Genomic DNA, 27,638 nt, shown 5'->3' with positions numbered 1-27,638 from the left:
TCCACCACCTTCCCAACACGGAAACCTAGGGCTTTAAAAATGTTCAGAAATCACTTTTTTTTTTTAGCAATTTTTAATTAAGCTTTAAAGAGTGAGTAAAGTTTATATTTAACCAATTATGTCCACAATATATTTAGTTGCCATGTTAGGAGGTAGGTGCTTCTCCAATGGATAACTAGGTAGAAATGCCCTGCACGCAATTCATACACAGGGAGAGCACCAGCAACATCACAGCAACGCAGTCTCAGCTTTTTCAGACCCCATCATGACAGTCCTAGAGCGTTACCAGAAGATGCTGCATTTTCAAGTTTAACAAATTTTATCTGCACATCACATATGCCTCATGTCCCTGTGCAAAATGATATTTCCCACCCATCCTCCATTAATATGGTCGCTTTTTAAAAATAATGGCATTTTCTTTTATAAGTCTGGGAAACACTTTGCAGCTAGAATACATGGAATACATACACAGACCTGATTTCACACACACCTGTCACAGGCAGAGATTAGCTACACACTGAGTAAGCAATATTCCGCTCCACCCACAAACCACCTCTGACCACTAACATTAGTATAGCCACACAGCCCTGCACACAGACGTTCGATCTCCAGCTCACCAACATTAAAGCCGTGCAGCACCAGAGTCACAACTCATTCATATTACTTTTACTGAAGCGGCAGAATTGTAAGCTTTAGCCACTGGCAGGGGGGAAAAAAAGCCCTCAGGTTTTTCTTTGTAGGTCAGCCAAATTAAACTTGGGAGAGCGGAGAGGGAGGGGGAACAGGTTTCAAAAACAATCTGCAAATTTTCCAGTTAGAAAATTCTCTGGAAAGCATTTCACTAGAGATAAACAATTCCCTTATGTGATTGCACTAATCGGATTTCAGACTTTTCCTTCATTAAAGGAAAATAAACAAGTAGTTTATAGCAGTGCTCTGCTGTTTTTACTAATTTAGTCAAATGCAGGCAGCATAGAGGAGCACTCGCAGTAAATGAATTAAAAAAAAAAAAAATGAAAAATAAAAAAGGCATAATCAAATCTACTATAAGCAAAGGAAGGGCCCTCTTATTCAATTAGCAGTGTTTACAAGGAGTACCTCTTCACATGCCACAGAGGAGGGAGCTGTAAACAGGTGCACAGCTAGCGACAAAAGCTCCCTTGAGAGACTTTAATGCTCTTTTAGAGACAGTAAATGCCCACTGTGTACAGACTGGGTGCTACCAGGAAGCACTTGAGATAAATTCATTTCTGCTGTCTGGGCAAACAAATTAAAGCCAGCAAACAGATGTAAAAACTACAGGAGAATAGCAGAAAAAGCAAATAAATCTGGATTAAGCGTTATGACATATTTAACACTAATGAGGCAAAGTCCATTTAAGCTCATTAGCAGATTAATCTCACACTGTTTAAAATAGCACAAAATACATTCTATACAAAAAAAATTCCCTTATATGTTAGTCTACCATGACAAAACAAACAGACAATAAACCACACACATTGCTATGTCCATTTAGCTAATTACTCCGGACACTAACCTGGGTCCTCGGGACAAATGACATTTCCCAAATAGCTAGAAATCCATCGGTTTCTAAACATTGTTTCCAGCCCAATACCTCAATGTTTAAGGTGGAGCGGAGCAGACACAAAGTGAACCCCCAGCTTTAGGCCCGTTCCGGCAAGCTTAAAAAGAGAGCAATGTCCCAATACTGCACTGAAGCTGTCAGGCTGAAGAGTACAGAGAGTGCATAGTAATGGGCTGGGAAGCTGGAGGAACCCAAAGCCAGTAATCAGATTACTAACAGAAATTAGGCACTCAGATGCGGATTGAGTCAGAGCCTGGGAGATGTTGAGAATTAGAGCTTTGGCCAAATTCAAACATACGTTTCAGAAAGGACACTGAAAAAAAAAAAAAAAATAGCACAGCAGGGGAAGATAATAAAAACCCCACGCTATCTTTAAGGAGTGGACTGGTCGCCCCTCCTTTTGGCTGTCAGGATAGTACTGAGACAGACAGGCTTATCAGTGTTAATCAGAGCTTGGTAAAGACATGCAATATTGGCATCACAGTGTTACACATAATTTAAGATTATACAGTGGATGAATAAAACAAACAAGCTGTAGATTAAGAATTTGTATCTGTAATTCTTATTCTCCATATGAATGACACTTTGGGGCATGTGTTTTGTATTAAGTGAAATTCTACTGCAATAATCTTTCCATGAAATACATAGACACAGAAATTAAAGGGCTAGTCATGTAGAATGATGTAAAGACAATGCGTGGGATCAGATGCTCTAGTTGATTAGATTTTAACCTGACCTCATTTATCATTAGTGAACGTGGGTGTGTATTGGAAATGAATGATAAATAAAAAATCAGAAAAACTTTAAAAAAAAAACAAAACTGGTCATGCAAAGAGGGAATATGTGATTTAACCCGTAACAAATAATCAGATGACATTTTAGACAGTCATGGTCACACAATAACACTCCAATCAGATAGACTTTAATTAAACAAGTCTTAGGGTATTCTGTACTTATTTAGGGATTCCCACCAACATGTTGTAAAGATGCAGTAAGCTTTGCACCAGTGGTTCTTAACTGCAGTCCAGGGGGTAAATGTATCATACTCCGGTTTCTTCAACTCGCGGGAGATCAGCGAGATGACAGCTAAAATCCAAAGGGGCGCTGCCTTGTAAAGGCAAGTTTCCCTTTACAAGGCAGCGCAGTTTTAAATTTTAGCTGTCATCTCGCCGAACTCCCGGGAGATGAAGAAACCGGAGTATGATACATTTACCCCCAGGTTTTAAGGATATCCATTTTGGTTAAATCAAAATGACTGTACAGGTGACTTGATTAGTACTTCAGATACCCTCAAAACCTTGGAGAGGGGGAACCTGCACCTTGATTAGTATACAAGCCAACACGGTTTTGTCTCCAATTAAGATGCTCAAAATGGTTGCATAGAGTCACATGATCACTTGATCTGTTTCTGGCGCAGAATGCAGAGCCTAGCATAGAGCAACAGGTAATGCCATAGGTACAGTATTGTGTCAATGGTAAATGACATGCACTCACATGCAATGTTATTAGCAAGGGTACCTGTCTAATATAGTTTAATGAATCACTCCTAGTAGGAAAGCTTTAGTAGGCAGCCTCTATTTACAGAAGTCAGAGTAGCCAAGCTCCAACGCTGTTGAGCGGAATGCATTCTACACAATCTCCAATTCTACTGAGCGGAATGCATTCTACACAATCTCCAATTCTACTGAGCGGAATGCATTCTACACAATCTCCAATTCTACTGAGCGGTATGCATTCTACACAATCTCCAATTCTTTTCAGTGGTATGTGTTCTAAAAACATTCACATAGTCAATGAGTAAAGACAGATGTAGGTCTGAATTACCATAGCATGGAAGAGCATTCAGCACAGTTGTCCTGAAGGGGTAATATCTCTGTAATACAAACTAATCAAGAAGTTCAAAAAAGGCATTGGATAATCTGTTGATAAATCGATATCCGTAAACTCGATTACGTGGATTCCTTCACAACCCTGAGGTTACTGCAGAAGACGTTCTGTGACTGACCACGGAGGATTGTTCTTCCCTGCATTAAGGTTATTCAGACAGGCTTCACCATCTAGTCAAGGTGAGCGTATATAACACATACGTGTCTCCATAGCACATCCTGTTTTCAAATTGGTTACCGACTGCACTCTCCAGGCACTCCTTTGTGCACAGATTCTCTGTAGAGCAGAGGTGTCCAAACTCAGTCCTCAAGGGCTACCAACATTTCATGTATTCAGGATTTTTTTTAACCATGCACAAAACATGGCCTGTTGGTAGCCCTTGAGGACTGAACATGGACACTTCTGTGGTAGAGCAATGATAGTGGTGAAATTATTAGGGACTTTAAAACAAGCGGTCAAATAGCAGCCAACACACACACACACACACTATTGGTACAGGCATCAAAGCTCTGCAAAGATTAAATCATAGGGAGACTGCACAGTGTACAGGCAACACAACAATACGACATATGAAAATATTTTTTTATTTCAATACATGTTTGTTCAAAAATGGTTTTATTTTATAATTTAATAAATTGATGAACTACGTGTCTTATTCAGTTAAAGTTTATTTTAAAATAGTGTGTTTATAATTACATATTTTTACCTTTATATAATGGGAACCTTGACTCATTATACTAGGGGCACTGGGGTGCCAGTGTTGTTCATTATACCCCAACACCTTCATCCTGGCTCATATCCATAGCCATAGCCATTTCTTGGAGTCTCCTTGTTACAGTAAATAAACGCTAAGCATCCTGGTAAAGGATTTACCACTGCCCATTTATTATTACTCTAAGCAGCACTAAACCAGAGGATTTTCTATTCACATCAATACTTGTACAAGACTAATTTCAATAAGAAGTAAAAAACAAACAAATCCAATTATGTATCAAGGTACAAGCAATAAATCCACACAAGTACGACAGGGCCTTACAAATACTCGCACTACATATACTTATCAGGCAAAAAAGAAAGTTTTGATTACAATATTCTATCAATTATATTAACGAAACGAAAAACGATGCTTTCACTTCAAGCCATGGTCCTAGAACAGCGTTCAACTAATTCCCAATTTACCAAGTTTGTAGAAGATCCCACACAGCTCCAGGTCATATGCATAGGACAAGGGGTGTGCATTATGCCTGTGTCAATTGGTTCTGTTATTAAAGGAGCCCACCAAGCCACACTAAACAGAACGAACCCTCATTGCAATCTGTATAATTAAATTTTTTCAACTTAATTCCAAGGTTGAGATATATTATACACAACATACAGAACAAATTTGAGTGGAAATTTCTTGCAATTTAAAAACAAGAATTAAAACATTCCCATTTATATTGGCCAGGTGGACAAGACCCTGGTGGCTTTTACATTTCCTCTTAAAATTGGCCGTTCCTTCACTTTCATAAGTCATAGCTAAGCCAGGAGAGGAGAATCAAGGCTTTGTGGTCTGGCAGCGCAAACTGTATTGTACTCCATTTATTTAATATATTAGTCACACAAAGTAAACACTGAAAATGCTAATCTAATTATCACAACACATTACCTCACAAATATCCATACATTGTTTTAGTAGCTCAAAATACAATCTTACATAAAATATTTGCTGCGTATGCAGATAACGACTTATTTATCACCTTAACTCCCTAAGCCCTAAGGCAGGCAAAGGTGTCCTACTTGTAACCTCAGAGGCTATAGTCCCCGCAAGATGGTAAAAAAAAAAACAAAAAAAAAAAAAACACATTGTTCATTATGCAAATCCCACTGAGAAAGAAAATGAGTAAGGATGATGCATAAATAAGGTATTATTTCTCAGGGAGAGCTGGGAGTCATCTACTATTAATATGCATGGCACCTCAAAATTTCAGCTTATTAATAGTGTTTAATGGGGTCAAAACATATGTTTTATGCATTCTTCATCCTATGAGGACTACTATATAAACAGTTTTAAAGAGAAAGGAGCTAGCACATCAGTCGGCCATCAGTCAATATGGCCCAGAAGTTGATTGACAGCATGCCAGGGCAAATTGCAGAAGTCTTCAAACAGAAGGGTCAACACTGCAAATATTAACTCTTTGCATAAATGTAATGTAATTGTCAATAAAAGCCTTTGACACTTACGAAATGCTTGTAATTTTACTTCAGTATACCATAGCATACAAAACACCTGACAAAAAGGTCTAAAAACACTGAGGCAGCAAGATTTGTGAAAACCAATATTTGTGTCATTCTCAAAACTTTTAGCCATGACTGTAAATACAATTTGCGTAGTCACACTGTGTCCACCATGGTGCGTTAGTGCAATTTGCGTTGTCACACTGGACTAGGTGAAGCATGAGGACGCAAATCACTTAACTACGCCCAGCCAGACTTCACAGATATCCCCTCTTCATCTCCCAGAGAGAAGTTCAGAAAAGTAGGCAGGTATGGCTTAAAGTGGTCCTGTCACCTTTAGTGGGAAGTAGAGGCCACAATGAGGCACTAGTTCTTCATGAACAAATAAGCCTGCATTCTCATGAACATTGTGAAGTTAGCCATTTTGTAGGCTGAACCAGTTTAATGTTTTTTTTGTTTCTTTTTTTTTTTTCAAACCGGTTCCATGTGGTAGGCTAAAAGAATAATGGAATTTACCATTTTTACTTCAGGCTGCTAAAATGATTAAAGATTCTGCATTACCATGGCAACCAGAACATATGACCTGATGTAGTGAGCAGAGAGGCTTTTGATCACCCCTCTGAGCTTTGTTTCCAATGTAACATCCTGCTCATTTTCTTTAACTAGAGAATTAAGTATCTTTTAAGCTTGAATCTGGTTTATCTTCACGGTTCTCAAAAAATTATTCATTTTCAAGAGCTCTTCGTTAGAAACAAAAATGGCTGCCAGACAAACAGTCAGCCTGCTATATAGACACAGGCTCACAGCTCTAAGCACGTCGTGTGATGAGAAAGGAAATGAGGACTTCACAGTGCAGACAGAGCTCAGAGGAGCGTTCCAAAGCCTCTCTGCTCACTATATCATGTTCTATGTAGCTGTGGTTACCATGTTAGTCCATAAATCATTAATAGCAGCCTGAAGAAAAAACAATGGAAAATGGCAAATACAAGCATTCTTCTTGTAGCCAGCCACAGATAATATTTTTTTTTCATGGTATTGCCGCTTTAACTTTCCATTTTAAAAAAAATATTCTATGAGGAATTGCTGCTTTAAGAAACCAACTGAGTACAACGCTGACAAACCTATTAATGAAGGACAGCTGCACAACTGAGAATTACTAGGTGTTAAAACAGTTGGGGAGGGAAAAGAAAACATTTTTCCTTTAAAGTATTGCATTGGCTGAGGGTTCATTACTAGTTCTTTAACAAGCTAAAATTACATTTAATTGCTGCACCATTTTATATACTATGCCTTTGGATCGCTAGCAAATCTGTTTGCCAAGTCACATGGTACCTGAAATTTAATAAAGTATGCCCCCCTGGGCATCTAGCTACTTGGCTAATTAGAGTAGGCAGACATGGGAAATTATATAAGATTTATTTTTATCGTCAATGTTTAACCCACAAGCTGAACTTTTCTGTTAAGCGACTCATTTAAACTTTTTGCAGTCACCAATAGTATTCACTTTTATTAGTGACTTATCAATGCTAATATGTGATTGGTTGATATGGGATACAATACATTTGTGATGGCACTGCTCTACAGCATACTAAGAAAACAAGTAGCACTAGGATGGCAGGGTATGCTTGAATGTGTAGTTACCCGGCTGTGGGCACTTATAAAATGTTCAGTGTTAATACCTTTTATCATTACACCCAATACCTTCAATACCTTTGGTTATTTTTAGTAAAGTATGTGTATTAAGTATTACACAGACACAAATATAGAATTTGGCAAAAAGGTCCCAATTTATTTAATATAACATTTCTTTAACTCTGATGGTGGCGAGAGCAGAGTAGTCAGCAAACAACCAATCTTGAAACCAATACAGCGTAAGGTAAATCGCAATTACCACTGCCCCAAGACTTTACGATTCCCAAGTCTTTACCATTGGCCGGTGCTAAACTTGGGAGTCATCGCGATTGCCCCCTCTGAACACACATTGACGCGCCTGCACAAAGGCACGCCATGGGACCCTCCACCAAAGAGGACCAATAGTCGAGTTACTGCAAAAGGGGCAGTGACGTGCGGCCAATTCAACGGTAGCACCTTTGATCAGTCACTGACTGCACCTCGTCTGAAACAAAGAAATGATTAAACCGTAACATAACTAAATCTATGAAGGGCGGGGGGGAGGTAACCGAAGATTCAGGAACCAAGAGGGCCAGCCCACAATGTCAGCATAATTTATAGCATCAACAGTAACCACTCCCAACCACTATGATTGGCTGGCTGTGAATAAAACTTAACCCTTATTGGTAAGTGCTGAGAGAAGTATAAACACAATATATTAATTGCTCTCAGCTTATGGCTTCACTTAAACTAGTTCCACAAGAGCTAGAAAACTACTTGCTGCCAGTCTATGGCATCTGCCCATAAAACAAATACATCTCTATCATTGCTAGATCAAGGTCTGACCATATCACCACCATTTATTTATATAGCGCCACTAATTCCGCAGCACTGTACAGAGAACTCTTTCACATCAGTCCCTGCCCCATTGGAGCTTACAGTCTAAATTCCCTAACACACACACACACAGACAGGTTAATTGGCTGCTATCAAAATTGACCCTAGTCTCTCCCTGTCTGTCTATCAGTATGTTTTTGGAATGTGGGAGGAAACCGGAGCACCCAGAGGAAACCCACACAAACACAGGGAGAACATACAAACTACACACAGATAAGGCAATGGTTGGGAATCTAACTCATGACCCCACTGCTGTGAGACAGAAGTGCTCACCACTAAGCCACTGCACTGTGCTGCCCATTGACCATATCAACTTCCAAAGCTATGTGTGATTAGAGAATACACCAATTATGTACAGCTATGGACCATCACCAATTATACTAAGAACAGATAATCCTGGCATCCTTATTTTGTGATATAGAGCTAAACAGTTGAGAATATGTTCTACAGCATTATAACACTTACTAAACTTCTCATGTTTTAACACCTTGAATGCCACTCAATACAACATTTTTAGTTTTGGGTGAGCTTTTTCCTCAATACATTTAACATTGTATGTAGGCTACATTACAGTAAGCTATTGTCCCAAGTTATCAGCCAATGTAAAACATACATAGGATGATCTTACGGATATGGTACCCCCCCCCCCCCCCATCTCTATTGATGAGCACTTATTCCACAAACATAACTGGCATATAATCACCAAGATCATTTCTTTAAGGATCGTGTGTAAATATCACCTCGAGCTTACAGCTGTTGTATGTCATTATATTCAGTCATCACTGACCCTTACAAAAGACATTAAATATAATCTGACTCCTGGAGTGTTCATGGATCATTATTCACTACATCAATGTACAGATTAGGTGCTAGACTTATATTAAACATTATACATTATCGAGAAAACATGTGCAAAATGTTCCACTGGCGCTCTCACTTTCCTCGTTAGATGTTATTTATGTCATCCTTAAACACTCTTTGGAAATGCCTGGCATGGAGATGAGATCATTTCTTCAGTTAGAAAGCCTCCTACTTTTAGCGCTCGTTAACATGCATGCCATGAGATAAATAGATAAAACATGAAATTTGCACTTAAGGCATGCTCTTGTCCTGTGTTAAAGTATTCTCCATGGGCTTATTATTGTGCTTTTATAAAAGCAATTGTGCTGGCATTGTGTATTAATGCACATGAAATGGGGCGTGCTGCATTCTAAAATGTTAAACTCAGCGTTAAAATTCTAGAATGCAACAGTGTGAAGGATTCCGTGTACTCTAGTGGATCCTATTCTTTTTTTTTTTAAGTTGGTAGGTTGGAACAAGCTCTTAATATGTGAATGATACCCATGTGGAGAATGTCTAGTTACTTAAATGCAAGTGGGGGACAGAATAAAAACAAAGAACAAACATGAGACAGCTTTTAGTTGAACTCTGAAATCTGACTTCTCATGTCTAAACCTCTCCTGGCCAGGCTCACTGCAACACCCCTTCCTAAAATTATCCTACATACCACATGGACACTTTCGCAATCAGCACTTTCATTCAGCCAGGCCCAGTGATGCTACAGGAACACTCCGGTTACATCTACAAGTTTGTAAGGTTTAGTACAAGATGGACTGCAGAGCTTTATTGAACATGGTTATAATCGTATTAATTTGTACTAATGCTAGTCTTCTCCTATGCTGGGTACACACTACAGAAAATATGTCTCCCCATGCCAGAGCAGTAACGATTTTACCAACCACTGTAGAGGAAAGAAGAAGAATAGTCCAGATCAGCCAATTCATGTGTACACACTGTACATGTTTTAAAAGATTTACCCTCCGATCTGTGCTCTTCATCTGTCATAACCATCTGCTGAAAAGATCATGACTCTGTAAACTCTATGGAGATCCTGATTGTGAGTGCATACACACTGCAGGATTGATGGAACCTTGTCCTTCCATAATTGAACAAGAATTTTAGTCCGGTATAAAAATCGAATGAAACTATATGATGAGCTTGACCATCGTTCATCGTTTAATAGTACACACCATACTTGCCAACTTTTCCTTGTTGGCTTCAGGGAGATCCCGGGGAGGTGGGCGTGCGGGGACGGGGCTTGACGAATCACATCATTTTGGCCCCACTCCCTAAACAATTGCCACAATTTTGGCCAATTACAGCGGGGGGCCAAGATGACGCTATTTTTGCATCAAGCCCCGCCCCCTGCCACTTATCTAATGCGGGGGCGAGAACCTCCATGAAACTGGCCACCTGCATAGGCATCAATACATGGACATAGGACACAATTTCTGAACTGTGTCATCATGTCACAGATGGTGAAGCCAACCACGTCTTGTACTGGCTCAGCATCAGGGAGAATGCCAGACTCTTCAGGGAGTGAGGGAGATCACCCCTATTTCAGGGAGTTTCCCAGTCATTCAGGGAGAGTTGGTAAGTATGGTACACACTAATGCAATATTGGGCAGAACAGTTGATCACTGTGTAATTGGTACGATAATCGGCCTAAGAGAAGAATCCCCCTGGCAGCTTGATACATTTACCCCAAGGAGTCAGCAGAATCTCTTTAGGATGCAGATTCCAAAGTTATGAACCAGCAGAGATTTCTTAGGTGCATTGTGTCAATGGCTCCAGCCCTGCTATATACTACACAGCCTGGGAGCAGCACAGTATCTTAGTACTCTCACATGGGATAGTAAATGCTAATAGGTACAAAATACAGGAAGAAAAATGCATATTAAAAAAAAAAAAAAACCAAAAAAAACAAAAACAGCTCTTCAAGTTCTGTTAACTGACCCATTGGCTGCTATTTGTATTCTAGATTCTCATTCTCTATCATTTCTAGTTAACTAGTTATAGTGGCCAAAAAATGCTACTACATTGTCAGATTCTGTACATGTGGCTCAGTAAAAATAATAAATCTATGGAGTAACTCTGTTTTGAAGAATGACAATAATATATGGTTTGAACAAACCTAATCAAACAAAAAATACAAACAGACACACGAAGCAGGAGGCGACGCGGGCAGGACAAGAACTGTATCAGGGCTTCAGAATGGATTACATTAGACAGGCGGCGGGTCTGACCATTGTCGCCTTAAAACCGGCAATCTAACTGTGTCCCACTGTCTGTTTTTTCTACTATCACAATTTATAGTAGTTGTGTATCAGGCGTGTCGGGAATGTTCTGTTTCTTATATATTATTATTATTATTATCCTTTATTTGTTAGGCGCCACAAGGTTTCCGCGGCGCCGTGCACAGTACAAAACAGTCGACTATACAGGGTGAAACAGTACAAAACAAACAAAAATACCAGAAACTCCAGGCTGGCTGATGCAAAAAACAGAGCAGAAGAACAGGTAGGGAGACATGAGGGAAGAGGGCCCTGCTCAAGTGAGCTTACATCCTAAGGGAGGGAGAACAGAACAGGCACAGGGGGAGCTAGATAAGGTAAGGGGGAGAGCGAGTCTGTATTACCTCCTTGTCCCCCGTATAGTAATCAGCATTTTTAGCTTGGTATTACTTGCGTCAGGATTATTGGCAGCAGAGAAACATACCTCACCCACCTGAGCTCTGCTCCCCTAGCAGCTAACAAACTCAAACTTCGTGTTCCATAACATTCTGAATCGCAGTGCGCACAGCCTTACAGAGAGAAGAACGCTGTATATGGCCTTCACAGGGACCTACAAGTCGACTTATAGAGAAGGTAGGTGTGTGTGTGTGTGGTGTGGTGTGGTGTGGTGTGGTGTGGTGTGGTGTGGTGTGGTGTGGTGTGGTGTGGTGTAATATATTTTACTTCTTCTGCAGTGCTTATAGCAGTGGTGATAATATTAGAACACCAATGCAATACTGATTTTAATGAACAAAAAAAAGCAACCAAAAGCGGAGACTCTTGCACAACTCATAAAAAGAGAAATAAGGTGAATTATGGGTCAATAGATTTCAGTTGTTTAATAAATTTCAAGTAAATACACTTAAAAGTTAGATTGCTGAATGTCTGAAATGCTCTTCAAATTGTTTGTAAGATTTCACAATGCTCAAAGGCTTGGGTGCACAAGTATCTGGCATTGCTATAACCAGAGTATTACCAAGAGCTTATCAGACAGAATTATATTCGAGATAAGTGTGCGTTCATGGGGATTACATTTTTTTTATTTCTTTATTTTTATTTAAACACACATCACATTTCCTGAGAACATCTTACAATGATGCGTTATCAATCTCACACCACCAAACCTCGCCAGAAAATAAAGCTGTGTGTTTCCCATAGTACAGCACTATACTGGAACCCTTGCACTAGCAATCCGTTCCATCTGATACAGCGTATGAAACGTAGTATTACTCCCTTGTGTGTTGGCTCAGAGTTCTTCCGCTCACAGATCAAGACCAGAGATCTTTATTAGAAACAGCAGGTTCAAAGGTCATTCAGAGCAAAGCAGATTACTGTATTTTTATCCTGTTATAGATGCACATAAGGTTTAAATCACATAAATCTGGTTGTATCTACATACATGTAGGATTGTTATTTACTGTGATAAAACTAAATTAACAGATTCAAGTAATGCAGCCAGTATACATAGAAATGTTCAATACAACCTGGTCTAAATAAGGGTATATCTCAGTCCATTTGAGAACTGCCATCTCTAGCAGGAAACTTCTTTAATAAGAAACAAGTAATTGGTTACAAGGAACTAATATGCAGTCTAGTATTGAACAACTACTTTAAAAGGAGGTTGCTGTCTCAAAGTATATTTTCCCAACCCTGCCTTCCCCTTTTACAAGGACAAGAGCAGCAGTTCCTTCCTTGGCACTGCAAGGACTACTAGTTTTTTCACTTACAAGACATGGGCAGCACGGTGGCCTAGTGGTTAGCACTGCTGCCTCACAGCACTGGGGTCATGAGTTCAATTCCCAACCATGGCCTTATCTGTGTGGATTTTGTATGTTCTCCCCAAGTTTAAGTGGGTTTTGTCCGTTTGCTCCAGTTTCCTCCCACACTCCAAAAACATACTAGTAAGTTAATTGGCTGCTATCAAATTGACTCTAGTCTCTCTCTCTCTGTGTATGTTAGGGAATTTAGACTGTACGCTCCAATGGGGCAGGGACTCTGTATAGCGCTGCAGTATTAGTGGTGCTATTTAAACGATTATAATGGGTTGTAGCCATCCAGTCAGCTGCCATCATCCTCTCACGTCATGAACCCTTTCAAAATTTCCTCAAAAAACATTTGGGAGAATGTAAGCTAGATGGATAGAGCAGTGTGAATACATCAATAAACTTTAAAAATGATAATCTCCTAGATCACTAGTCAAAGACAATCTTTCACTATATGGCCATGTTAGCAGATTTGTACACTGGTTGGTTATTTCAACAATACTTGCATCTTCCCTCCTTCATTCCTGTCTTTAAATTTACCACATGTAGACATTACACTGCATGAAATTCACACCACGGTATCAGCCCTGTATGCTACAAAACGGAAGCGTCTGCACTGAAAAAATTAAAGAGGTTCTTAATGGAGCACAAAAACTTTGAAATGTGATATAGACATCAGTGTGTTAAATATTTCCATGCACAAAAGGGTTAGTAGAAAGGCAAACAAATTATAAAACTGAGAACAAACGACCAATCAACTAAAGGAGAACAAAAAACTATTCAAGCTTTAAAGCAGCAATCCCATAAAAAAAAATGAGACATGTTTTTTTTCCCCCTACATAAATCACTGTGGCAGGCTATAAGCAGCAGCTTGGTAAACACTTTTTTTTCTTTGTTTGTTCAGACTATTAAGGATTTAGAATTCTGCGGCCTTTCCACAGTGTAATGCCATGTACCACCATGGCAACAACAGTCACATGAAATGATGCAGTGAGCAGAGAGACTTTTGATCACCCCTCTGAGCTCTGTTTCCAATGTGACATCCTCCTCCTGACTCTATCCCATGACATACTGAGAACCTGCATCTGTGCAGCAGACTGCCTGTCAGCCATACTTGTTTTAACACCAGATATATTATGAAAAGGAGACATCGATTTGTAGGAAGATAACAAATAACAAAATGCATGCTTAGAAAAAAAATAATAAAAAAATGAACTTGCTATTTAAAAAAAAAAAAAGGAGAAAATATTTGGGATTGCAGTTTTAAATAGCACACTTGTACTAACGAAACAGAAATGGGAGTAATATAAGCATTTGTTCAATGTCGCAGAGCTATGTAATGCTAGTGTTCTGCAACCAATGGAAGATAATAATGAATACTTTCAATTATTGTCTATATAGAGGAGCAAAATACTCATGTAGAGCTGGAAAACACTCGTGTAACAGGAGCACAAAACCTACATAGAGGGAAATACAGGGGTTACCTTAATGTCACATGACCTAGCGCCTCAAACATAGATGACCACGTAACAAAGCAATGAACCAATGACTGACTGTCCTGTAAATACGCTGCATGCTCTGTGCCAGCAAAACACTTTGTTAAAGCTCATGATTTAGCTTAATCAAGCTGAAGTACAATTTAATGACCGCTTCTAGAATGTTAAGTTATTTTGACCTGATCTTATCCAATTCAGATTTCTGTGCCATAACAAGTTGTAGTGGCAAGAGTTTATCTGCGGACATATACAACAGAAAAAGTAAAATCGCAGAAAGGAATTTAACCAGGGTTCTCTTACAGAAAGAGAGCACCTTTAACAACATTTTGCATGCACATGCTTTATTTTTTATCATACATCAATATGTCAAGACTACTGATGGTTTGTTTATCATCCATACACCAAGACTATCTAGATGACCCACAAGTGGCATCACAGGCTATCTAGATGTAGATCAGTAATAGACTGTTGATTCACTCATTGGCCTACTATTAAAATATAAATATAATACATATTTTAAATGCAGTCATTATGTACTGATAACTTTGGTGAGATTTTACCAGATTCGTAAAACAAATTCATTCACGCCGCAAAGTGAAATTAAATATTGCAAGTGTGTTTAAATGAATGAGCTGTTTAAAATGTATATATTACAAAAAATGTATTGCGTAACAAAAAGACAATAAATAATGACTTGCCAGACGATGAAAGTAGCAAAACTAGAGATAATGAAAAAACAAAAGCAAAAAAACAAAAGCAAAACAGATGCAAACAATAGTTATGGAAGCTTAAACCGCATGTTGTCATGGTGACCCCACGTGTTGCACACCAGTACAGAGAGACAGCAGGGAAGAGACAGGAGATAGACAGATCAGAGGATGACGGCATGGACCGAAAATAATTTTTTTTTTACAAACTACTCCTTTAAGGCACCACAACCACAATAAGGAAGAGAATATACCAAGAGTAAAAAGTGCATAAACTCTTAGTGAGGCAAAAAAATAAATTTAAAAAAAATGCTTCAGTAAATAAAAACATAACAGCCGGAAAACAAAATTTGCCACCTTTTTCATCCTTTATTTGTGTGCCCAGAGTTAGCAGCGACCATCTTTCTTTACTAGACTACCAGCTGAATTTCATCCCAGAGCTTGCACAGGTTCACACAATAAAAATACATTTAAAAAAGAAAAAAAAAGCTAATAGAAGATAATAATGAATACTTGCATACATGGGAAGTGAAAGCACCAAACTGAGATGGAACTGTAAAACAGAACTCCAAATCAATGCTGATAAAACACAAAACCCAGGAATATGTAACGCTAAACAAAGTAACATCAGCTAGACACTGTGCCCTCAACCTTCCCTATCCAAGCCTTCTCTTCTAACAAACACTGCGTTCATCTGGAAAGAAAGAAAAATATACCCACACACACACACACACACACACACATACACATACACACATATATAATATATATATATATATATATATATATATATATATATATATATATATATATATATATATATATATATATATATATATATATATATATATATATATATATACACACATACATATACACATACATATATACACATACATATATACATATATACACATACATATATACATATATACACATACATATATACATATATACACATACATATATACACATACATACACATACATATATACACATACATACACATACATATATACACATATACACATATACACATATACACACACCTTTAAACTTTTGCAAAAACAGTTCAAAAAGACTTCAAATTAGTCAGTTTCCAAAACATGGCTTCCATTTATAAGAGACTATGAAGGAGATTTAATTAGCCACAGGGTCTCACAATGTGTCAGGTAAGAATCACTGTGACGAGTTAAAATGAGCGACTTTTTCTGTAAAGTAATTGCAGTAAATGTGCACCAAAACACCTCGCAGCTAATTGAATCTCCTCCTATACAAGACATAACTACATAATGTTCCAATTCAAAAGCATTCCTAATCCACTCGCAGGAATGCCCACCCAATTAGGTCTCATTTTCTTCTCCTGTGAAACCAAAATATTTGCTAGCCAGGCAATTAATTTACAAATGGTTAAAAGTAAATAGATTAAAAAACATGAAGTCTGGTAGTGCATTCCCCACTACATGTTACTTACGTAATCCAGAGAACCATCCTCTTTTGAAAAATATATGGAGCAATAGCTTACAAAAAAAAAATATATATATATAAATATAGTAAAATGTAACAATTGCAGATTAAGTCGTTCCCGGGTGTGACAATACGTGAATATTAACTTCCAGACATTTTTTATGCCTGGTGCCAAGAGGAGTTTAAGAGCAGTACTTTCAGACGGCAGCTAAAAACGCACACCAGCCACGTGACCAAATGACAATCCCAACACTCCACTGGAAAATTCTGGGTCGGCCGAAGAAAAACCCTGGGAAAAGGTTTTCAGCTGCAAGAAGTTCCACGTGCTGTGATTGCCAGTGTTGTCTTTATCCATCACTCTGTATGCCCGCATGAAATTAGAGGATTGCTACAACCTTAGAACACTCAGCCAAATGCAGTGTGGTAACTTTACAGATGAGCAACCATTTATGGCTTGAAGAGAGGAACACATGCTTCAGGCTAATCTACCATAAATAGCCCTGCAAACGGCTGGGATCAAATCAGCTGTTCTCATCCTTACTGCCTGTGGCCACAGAGCCCAACAAGCAAGAGTTTGTGTTTGTTTTAAACAGCATCAGCGTACAGTTATATTGAGCTTTACAAAAAGGTTCGGTATTTTTATTTCTTTAATGAGTAGGTTGTATTTAAAAAGTGAAAAATAAATTACTGCCTGGGCAGCTTTAAATGATTGGTACCAATTAGAGCTTATGTAAACGCAAGTCTTCTGAGCGCTTGCAAGCAGATTATACAATACACAATATCATCCAGACAATGTGGGCATTATCCACAACATACACTGTTTAGTAGTAAGACTTGCCATGTTGATTATCTCCTATATTAATCATATGTTAAAAGGAGCACTATCCCTAGTTTTTATGTCCGTTTGTATTTTAATGGAAATATTTAGAAATTAATGTGTAATATGCTTGTTATAGAACTTTACCTAATTTGTATGAAGAGGTAACTAAATCTGCAAGCAGAGTTCTCATTTCAGTAGACTGCCACACACTCCACACGTCTCTCCGCCTGAAGTGTGGCCTAGTGGGCAGCACGGTGGCTTAGTGGTTAGCACTTTTGCCTCTTAGCACTGGGGTCATGAGTTAAATTCCCGACCATGGCCTTATCTATGAGAAGTTTGTATGTTCTCCCTGTGTTTGCATGAGCTTTCTCCGGGTCCTCCGGTTTCCTTCCACACTCCAATTGTCTGCTAACAAATTGACCCTAGTCTGTCTGTGTGTTAGAGAATTTAGACTGTTGGCTCCAATGGGGCAGGGACTGATGTGAATGAGTTCTCTGTACAGCACTGTGGAATTAGTGGCGCTATATAAATAAATGGTGATGATGATGATGATGATGATGGGAACGATCGAATTTGTGGCGTGGTCAACAACAAACAAAAGAAAAACAGAACCATCGGTGACATCAATTCTGCAGCTCACAGTCATGAAAACTCTGGTTACCAAATGGAACTTTAATTGAGAGCAAAGCGAGAAACCTGGGAATTCAACAATATGGGTATTGGATCAATGGATATTTGGTACAATAAAAACACTTCTATTACAGGATTTTTAGGAAAATTGCTTGTACAGGTCACCTCAGGTACACATATATTCTTATTAAAATCCAGTCATTGCAATCAGTCAAGAGTTATGGAGGCACACAACATAATACAGTGTGTTAGACTATACACGGGGGTAAAGCAGCTTAGAATGACCTCAGCGTGTTTTGGAGGAGACTGTAGTCAAGTGCACACACAAAGATAGACATTGACCTAGCTTTCCCTGTGTTTGTGTTGGAGATATACTGTAATAATTCAACACTTAAGATTCCAGTGTGGAAGTACGAGCAAGGAGTGATGTTATGGAATTCCCCTGGATAACAGGCATTCAGGATGTTCAGAAACGCTTAGAAGCAGTTGAAAGGGTTTTTAAGCTCAGAGCTGCGGTGCCCAGATCTCACCTGATACAGGGACAGAGCCAAGCAGCACCCAAAGGTCTAAATGCTGAGGGGCAATGGGCAGACACCATCAAAGTGCTATTATTGGTAAGGGAAGTTACTAAACCCTTTAATATCCATCTGCAGGGTCTGAAAGTGGTTGTAAACAAGGATGTTCATCATAATCTATATAGACGTGAGTGTTCTCACATAATAACACCCTCACCTACTACCAGGTGTATACGCTGCACAAAATGTTTATTCCACTTTATATGTTGCCCACCTTTGTAGTGCCACCTTCGCTGTAACACCAGCTTTGTTAGCCTTTAATCTAAGCTAGCAGAATGCAGATAGAAGGTGGCTGACCGAAACGTAGACGGGCAGGTGCACTCCAGGGACCTCTGGGACTGAAGATAACCACTAAAGTGAAAGGATCTCAATACTATGATACCAACCCAGAGATGATCATACAAACAGGACCTTTCTGATTTTTCATTTACATTACTACACTTTATATACACTGGACTTGCTTATACAGACATGGATACATCTTGCCAGAAGCCAATTATACTACCAGAATGTTTGTACACTGTGGGAGAAACCCCAGATAAACACAGGGAGAACATGCAAATTGCACACAGATCCTACATTGGTGGGAATCACATCCATTCAAATAAAAGGGACAGTGATATTGGGGTGAGATGTAGCCACTGTTTTAATTTCCTTGCAGCATATACACTTTACTAATTCAATTCTGATTATTAGTTCTGCATTCCTACAACTTAGGATACTTGTTTTTATTATTTTGTAGCCATGTGTACAAATGTAACAGATTATTAGTTTGTATTTGTAAACTTTAACTTTTTTTTTTTTTATAATACATGAGCATACATGTGATAAGGAGTCTGAACTACTACAGCAGTTAACCATTTGTGAACTATTCAGTCTGGGGTTAATGGTCAGGCTCTTTCCATATATTCCACGGCTCCAAATAGCCATTTGTTTTTGATACAAGTAAAACCAGATTAATTTAAAACATCTCTAGATGTTGAAGTATACCCACCTCTGGTTATACTATGTACTTTATTCTTTGGGGTAAAAAAGACAGCACTCTTTTTATTCTGATGTTACATGTCAAGGAGCATTTACAATATTAATTTTTAAATGGGCCAGCATGGAAAGCAATAACTAGGTTTTAGTACCTCTCCTGAAGTCTCAGATTGCTTCTGCTTTCTGACGACTAGTAAAGCACAGCAGTGAGGCACGGCACAGTCATCTGAAAGCCAGCTCTGTCCAGAGAACTGATCTCTTATCTGTGACCAACAAATCCAGCACACATTTTACCAATCATACATGATGTGTCGTCTATGTATTAATACCCTTGTGTGGCCATTTACACTGGGAGTTTATTTTGCTCATCGGATGTAAATCTGGCTTCACAGCAAGCATTGCATTAACTCTCACGAAGTAAACATGATAAAAGTAGCTGAATGCATGGAATCCTAAATTATCACATTACAATATTAATTATCCGCACTTATATAAAGGGACACCCCCTCTGCCCCCTACACACACCATGCAGTGCACTGCATGAGACAGATGTAGTTATGTATTTACCAAGAGGTTCCAGACAACACATCATGTCACAGGCGATTCAAGAAAGACAACTTTGCATGGCTTAACGTAGGTGGAAAATTCTCACCCGGAGATTTCAGGAGTAAGTGTGCGTTCAAACAATTTGGCAGAATATATCAGGTCTGCATTCCAGAAAAAATGTGACGTAAACAGCAGTGTAAATCACTGGTCAAAGTAAAGAGCACTAAAATCGCTCATGCCCCATTTCCTACTGTTTCAAAATGACCCAGAACCCTTCAGTCTTTAGAGAGTTTTGATAGGTCGTACAAATTGAGCTTGTCTGATTGAGACCACAAACTTACTGTACAGTGGCAAGGGTTAGCATGGCACAGAAACTTTCAATATCCCCATACAGATAGAAAAATGATCCATGTACAATTAAAACTTGAGCCCATAGTGCTTAGTCAGTACAACATCCAATACCAACGTTTATGCTTTCAGAGCATATATTAATCCTTTCATTGAGTGTTAGTAAATCATTGCTGCAGCGGCCAGGGAAGGAGGGAGTCTCCGTAGCCTTGATATGTTATGACTTTGCAACTAACAGTCATTAAAAACAGCTGAATAATTCAATCAGCATTTCATGAATCTGATCCTCCTGCTTATATTATCAGATCCGTTGCAAGAACACAATTTGTTTTATCCTATTTCTATGCCAAGTTAGCAAGAGGAAAAGTTCATGGGAACATATAATGGAAGAATAAATAGACACACATGCATATAAAAACAAATATACCTTATAGAGCACTACATAAAACGATAAACAGAATCACAGTAATCAAATGTAATGTTACTGTAAGAATAAAGTACAGAACCACACATGGAAAGATAATAAAAGTCGAGGGCCGCGTTGTTCTTTAGGACAACACAGCTCTCACACTATTACAGCTACTGTAGTAATTTCTCCGCAGATTTATGCTCACGGCTCAGAGCTGCAAGCAAAAAGCTGCAGAGAAATTGCCGTGGCAACGGTAATAATGCGCGGGCTAAGTACTAAAGAACATGGCTAATTGAATCTACCCCTTAAAGTATAAGTAGCTCCTGAAAAACCTAATTTTGCCATCTCACCAACAAAATTATTTTATAAAGAAGCAAGTACATATGAAATGTATGGTGATTCAATAAACTACATCTACTCTAATACAAACAAAGAGCATCGGAGATGTGCAAGACACACTTGACACACACCAACAGTTGCACTTAAACAATCTAGGACAGTTGCAACATAGACATTAGTGTTACACATCTGAAGGTTTGGGTTTGTAGAAATTGTGCATGATGTATGCACATGTATATACACACACACAGTATTGGGTGAAGAAACAATGCATCTTGCCAACATAAATCCACTGATCATAAACAAGTAAATCTTACTTCTGAATGCCTCTCAGGTGGCGTCTGCCGCTACTTCAAAACACAGAACTATTCATTAAACCTGATAACCTGAAAAACACAAGACACAAAATAAGGTTTTTATTTCCTCCCACCTGCAGCTACAGGCACTGTGTGTGTTTTACAAACATAAAGACATCAGAGAACAGAAGACATCGAACTATCCAAGCAGATAACGGCTGCCAACAAATCTGTAACAGATTCATATATAAAACAGAGGATCCTGTGTTGTACAATATGCAGAGATAAGTCGGATGCCAGACAGAACATTGCCAAACTTATCCAGAATATCCTTAACATATTACTCATTCTTGATACCTTTGCTTGCAACCAGGGCCGGATTAAGGGAATGGAGGCCCCTGGGCTAAGGGGCCCTCCATTCCCCGCGAGGCCCCCAATGTGACCCGTCCGCCGCCCCCCACCCCCTGCGAGGACCCCCCCAAGCACTTACCTGTCAGTGCAGTCCTCCGTCCCGGCGCGCTGTAAGCTCCTTACTGAGGAGATCTCGCGAGAGTTCATGAACTCTCGCGAGATATCCTCAGTAAGCAAACTACAGCGCGCCGGGACGGAGGACTGCACTGACAGTACTCAGCAGCATCGATCGGGCCGGGGGCGCCCCCGACCGATCAATAATGCTGCTGAGGAGTTTGAAGGGCCCCCTGGATGCCCGAGGCCCCTGGGCTATAGCCCAGTTAGACCTCGGGTTAATCCGGCCCTGCTTGCAACCCTTTACCCTTATTACAGGCTAGGAATGGGTAAGCCTTAAATACTTCTAAACTTTATATTGGTTTTCCGAGAGAAGAGGTATAAAGAGAGAAGAGGTATAAAGAGAGAAGAGGTATAAAGAGAGAAGAGGTATAAAGAGAGAAGAGGTATAAAGAGAGAAGAGGTATAAAGAGAGAAGAGGTATAAAGAGAGAAGAGGTATAAAGAGAGAAGAGGTATAAAGAGAGAAGAGGTATAAAGAGAGAAGAGGTATAAAGAGAGAAGAGGTATAAAGAGAGAAGAGGTATAAAGAGAGAAGAGGTATAAAGAGAGAAGAGGTATAAAGAGAGAAGAGGTATAAAGAGAGAAGAGGTATAAAGAGAGAAGAGGTATAAAGAGAGAAGAGGTATAAAGAGAGAAGAGGTATAAAGAGAGAAGAGGTATAAAGAGAGAAGAGGTATAAAGAGAGAAGAGGTATAAAGAGAGAAGAGGTATAAAGAGAGAAAAGCAGAGAGACAAGAACAGAGCCTTCAGGGAGTTTTAATGCAGAGCAAAATGTGCTAGAGAATCTGAAGCATTCAGAAAGGTAGAAGACACAACAGGAGAGCACAGTGCAAACAGGATGAAGGGTGTACAGGAAAAGAGGGTGGTTGACTATTGATAGTGGCAGAGGTCAAGGAGGAGGAGTATGGAGAACTGATCCTTCAACTTAGCCATGAGCAGATCATTCATTATTTTAGACAGGGTCTTCTTGGTGGACTGTAGAGGGTAGACTGTCTGATTGCAGAGGGTCGAGGCAGGAGTGTGAAAAGTAGGTTAAGCAGTTGTATATAATCCTCTCAAGTAGTTTGAAAATTAAAAAGTAAAGAGGAGGAGAGAAACATGGCGATAGAGAGAAAGGTACCGTTGAGAGATCATTTCTTGAGGGTAGCAGAGATTAGCGCATGTTTGAAAAATAGAAGGTAAAGTGCCAGGGAAGAGGTTGTAAGGAAAAGCTAGATGTGGCAGGGAGGAAATTGTATCAAGGTTGAGGAGGAAAGAGAGTGTTAAGACTTCATTCTCAATGTGGATATATAGGGAAGTGGAGAAAAAGGTTGGTGAGGGGGTGTTGGATGTGGAAAGAGGAGATTACTTGACAGATGGTGTCAATATTGCTTTTAAAGTAAGCGACAAAGTTAGGAAGAGTGAGAGAAGGAGGAGTGTTTGTGGGCAGAGAAGCAAGATGAAGGTGGCAAAGATTGAGGATTGATGGGATACACATTAGTAACTAAAAGTAGGTTCACTTGGCTGGAGGGAGGGCACTGTTGTAAGGCGACAATTTATAGTAGAGGAAATCTATATTGGGGTTAGATTTTCTTAAATGGCGCTAGGCATTACAGAAGGACTTTTGCAGGTGGCAGGGGTGTTTGGAGTGTAAAGGTTGGAGCTTGGATTGCCCAAGACGATGTGCGGATGCCAGAGCTGCCTCATATCTAGGAAAGACTACTGCATCAGGGCAGTAAATAAGCCTTAATATATCAGTAACAATGGGTGATTACCAGTAAGTCTTTTAAAGACCCGACAACCACGCCAAGGATGATGAATGAGTCAAATGAAGCATGTGTTGTCCAAAGCAACTAGATTGACATTTTTCTAGTGCCATTTAGAAAGTGTGACTGTTTGTATGGGCAATACCTTTTCAAGAACATCCCCCAAAGTGTATAAAGGTGAACACGTGTTAAAGATCACAAAGTATCCGCTAGTGTTGTAGGGGTATACCCCCTTATGTAAGCAGGTTTTTATCAGCAGTACCCTTTTCCTACTAAAGATGTCATGTAAGCCACGATTCCCAGTATGTTGCCGTAAAAAAAAGGATAGAAAATGCAGACAATGACCCCACACATTTGTCAAATCACTGCCTTTTACAGAAAGCACCAATAATGCCCCATGTTATTTGCTCACTGGACCAGAGTTTCAAATAAGATCCATTCATTTTGGTCAGCAACAAGGAATGCCAAAGAGTGCAGACAGCCTGGTGCTATATGCTCAGGATCTATACCTGTATGGACAGCTTTATAATTATAAATGCTTTCCAAGTGGCCCAAGACTGTCAATGTAGATCCCCTAATGGCAGCAAATATTACTACTTTTAGGAGTGTAAGTTTAAAGCCCTTTATAGCTGTCAATGCTCATAATCACCATTTTGTTTTTTAATAAAAACATATGCTTCACTAATACAATAAATTTAGGTGTAAGAATTTGTTAGAAGTAATCCCGAGTTAGACAAACCTGGCAACTGCAGCGTGATTGAAACGTACAGCTGTCCCATCTTTTAATACATGCTTTTTGACACAAACATTACTTAATAGAAAGATCATAAAAAGAGAAAATCCTATAATTATGACATTAAAAACTGGAACGCACGATTACTTGTATTTAATTACATAGCAAACATTAATCATAACACTACTTCAGGTCACAAGAATATATGTTCTTTGTCTATGCATATCCATCCAGGTGGCTCCACCCACACAGGGGACCTCACATGTTCTATGAGATCATGCAGATGAGCAGGCGGGGTTTAATTTAAATATCCAAAATTATTACAGCTCCTCGGTTTGTAAACTACAATATTTGATTTTCTGGGCAAATTATTTAGAAGACACCACTGTTAACATTTTAAAAAAAAGTATTTTGCCAATACACAATTCATGGAAAGATCATATTAAATTATAACATAATAAGAAAATTATTGAGAATGCCTTGAATCATAGCAGTAAGTACAATACACTATATCAGATTTGTTCAGAATAATTTTGTTTCAAGTGAAGCATAGCTACCAGACTGACCACTGTTTAACTACAAAATAATTCAGACCCCAGCTATAAGCATCATACAGATATTTCATCTGATGTTACGAAGATAGGGGCCAGGGAAACAAGAATAGCATTCTGGTTTATAAGCCTTTAAAGAACTCACCCAGAACTAAAAATGATGCTATAACAGCCCAATCCTCTAGTGGTTCAGTGCCCATCTAGCCATTCATGAGACACTCACATGCCTGATCGATGGTCCCTACACTGTAATGTATAATTCTGCATCTATTGGCAGGAGAGCTAACATTTTAGCAGAGTGCTCCAATTGCATGACCACCCAGTTATCTAATTAATGGTCTGGACACAAAGCTCCAAAATTTATAAATTGAATATTTATGTGCTAGTCATCGGTTACAACTAATACACAATTGGTAGTGTCATGGGGGTTCTAATAAAACACTATTTTTTCAGCTAAAAGAAAGTTCCCAAGAGTGAGGATGTATAAATATGAGAAAGGACAAATCTTCTACAGGGACAAGCCAGACCTAAAACTAAGTGAAGAGAATGAAGAAAAAACACACACACAAAGCACTACTTGCCAATAGTAGATTGCTGACTGCAGAAATAGAGAGCATTCCCTAGGCTTAACATACTACATGTATGAAATAAAAGAACCATAGTTAGGCAAAAGGTGAAAAAATAATTTGTAACAAGGAATAGTAATTATGAAATTAAAAATGACTTTTTTGTGACCTCATAAATGCTGAGTTCCAATGAACCCATCTAAAGACATGAACTATGTCAGCAGCACTGTGCAATTTGAAATATTACAGAACTTGAACCGAATACTGTTTCCCACTATAGTTTACAGAAAACTGTCTGCTTTAAGATTTCCTGTATATGAAAAGTATTAATGCACTGGACCACATTTAAGCTGTATTTAAACGGGCAGAGGGGAAGTAATATATACACACACACACACAGACACGGCTAGATATCCATCTAATAAAAAGGTAATGGGAAATGTTTTCTACTCTGACATACGGACGTTACTAATCCGATCATGAAGAAAAGTAACTTGTTTTAGATGTCAAAAAAATATTTTAAAAAAAAAACCAAAAAAAAAACGAGAATGCTCATTTAATAACAGTTACAGAAATTACCTGTATTAATAGCAACCACTCTGTAAAGATCTGTCTATTTAGGATTAAAGGGGTTGTACACTTTTGGACAACCCCCCTCTTCCTCATCTGACCACAGTACCAAAGAGACGAAAACCCTCGCCCAGAGACAATAGGACTCAATCCATCCAGTGTTGCGCAATACAGCAGTACTGCACGCCCACTGAGAGGATGCTCATCAGCTACATGTAACAGAAGGGGTCAGAGAACCCCAACTCGTGTCCTACATGAGGTGTAAGGTCAAACAGGGAGTCGGGGGACATCCACTTTCTATGCACATAAAAACACCAAGTATTTTCCCTTTTCTTTATAAATTAAAAAATATATCCAGTAACCCCAAGTTTCCTATATTGTCCAGGGAAGGCCATGTTTTTCCCAATGAAAATAAAGCTCAGAACATTTAAAAGCTCCTTAGCTTAAATAAAGAAACAGTATAAGAACTGGAAGCTATTACACAGACAAATACAGTCATGGGCAAAAGTTTTGAGAATGACAAGTGATGGTTTTCACAAAGTTTGCCGCTTCAGTGTTTTTAGACCTTTTTGTCAGATGTTACTATGGTATACTGAAGTAACATTACAAGCATTTCATAAGTGCCAAAGGCTTTTATTGACAATTACATTAAGTTTATGCACAGACTCAAAATTTGCAGCATTGACCCTTCTTTTTGAAGACCTCTGCAGTTCACCCTGACATGCTGTCAATCAACTTCTGGGCCACATACTGACTGATGGCCGCCCATTCTTGCCTAATCAATGCTTGGAGTTTGTCAGAATTTGTAGGTTTTTGTTTGCCCACCCACCTCTTGATGATTGACCACAAGTTCTTAATGGGATTAAGGTCTTGGGGAGTTTACTGGCAAAATTTCGATGTTTTGATCCCAGAGCCACTTAGTGATCACTTTTGCCTTATAGCAAGGTGGTCCATCATGCTGGAAAAGGCATTGTTCATCACAAAACTGTTCTTTGGTACCATTCTTTATTCATGGCAGTGTTCTTAGGCAAAATTGTGAGTGAGCCCACTCCCTTGGCTAAGAAGCAACCCCACACATGAACGGTCTCAGGATGCTTTACTGTTGGCATGACACAGGACTGATGGTAGCGCTCACCTTTCCTTCTCCGGACAAGTGTTTTTCCAGATGCCCCAAACAATCTGAAAGGGGATTCATCAGAGAGAATAACTTTACCCCAGTCCTCAGCAGTCCGATCCCTGTACCTTTTGCAGAATATCAG

The 27,638-nt window shown here is 39.0% G+C and overlaps 1 protein-coding gene across 4 annotated transcripts in view; it reads right to left on the bottom strand.

Moving 5' to 3' along the window:
- The window catches only part of SVIL (supervillin), a 158,243-nt gene that overhangs the window by 92,288 nt on the left and 38,317 nt on the right, over positions 1 to 27,638 (bottom strand). The window contains exon 1 of one of the 4 annotated variants that reach the window (XM_075212022.1): positions 16,751 to 16,835. The exons of 2 other annotated variants lie outside the window; for them this stretch is intronic. Coding sequence is in view for 1 of the 2 variants with exons in the window: in XM_075212019.1 (XP_075068120.1) it covers positions 1,538 to 1,598 (61 nt within the window). In the remaining variant the exon portion in view is untranslated. Of the gene's footprint in view, positions 1 to 1,537; positions 1,733 to 16,750; positions 16,836 to 27,638 lie in introns of those variants that run through there. One more of the 4 variants, XM_075212019.1, reaches the window with a different exon arrangement.

Source organism: Mixophyes fleayi, chromosome 5 (genome assembly GCF_038048845.1).
Source record: "Mixophyes fleayi isolate aMixFle1 chromosome 5, aMixFle1.hap1, whole genome shotgun sequence".
Taxonomy (NCBI): domain Eukaryota; kingdom Metazoa; phylum Chordata; class Amphibia; order Anura; family Limnodynastidae; genus Mixophyes; species Mixophyes fleayi.
This window is presented reverse-complemented; position numbering and strand designations above follow the sequence as displayed.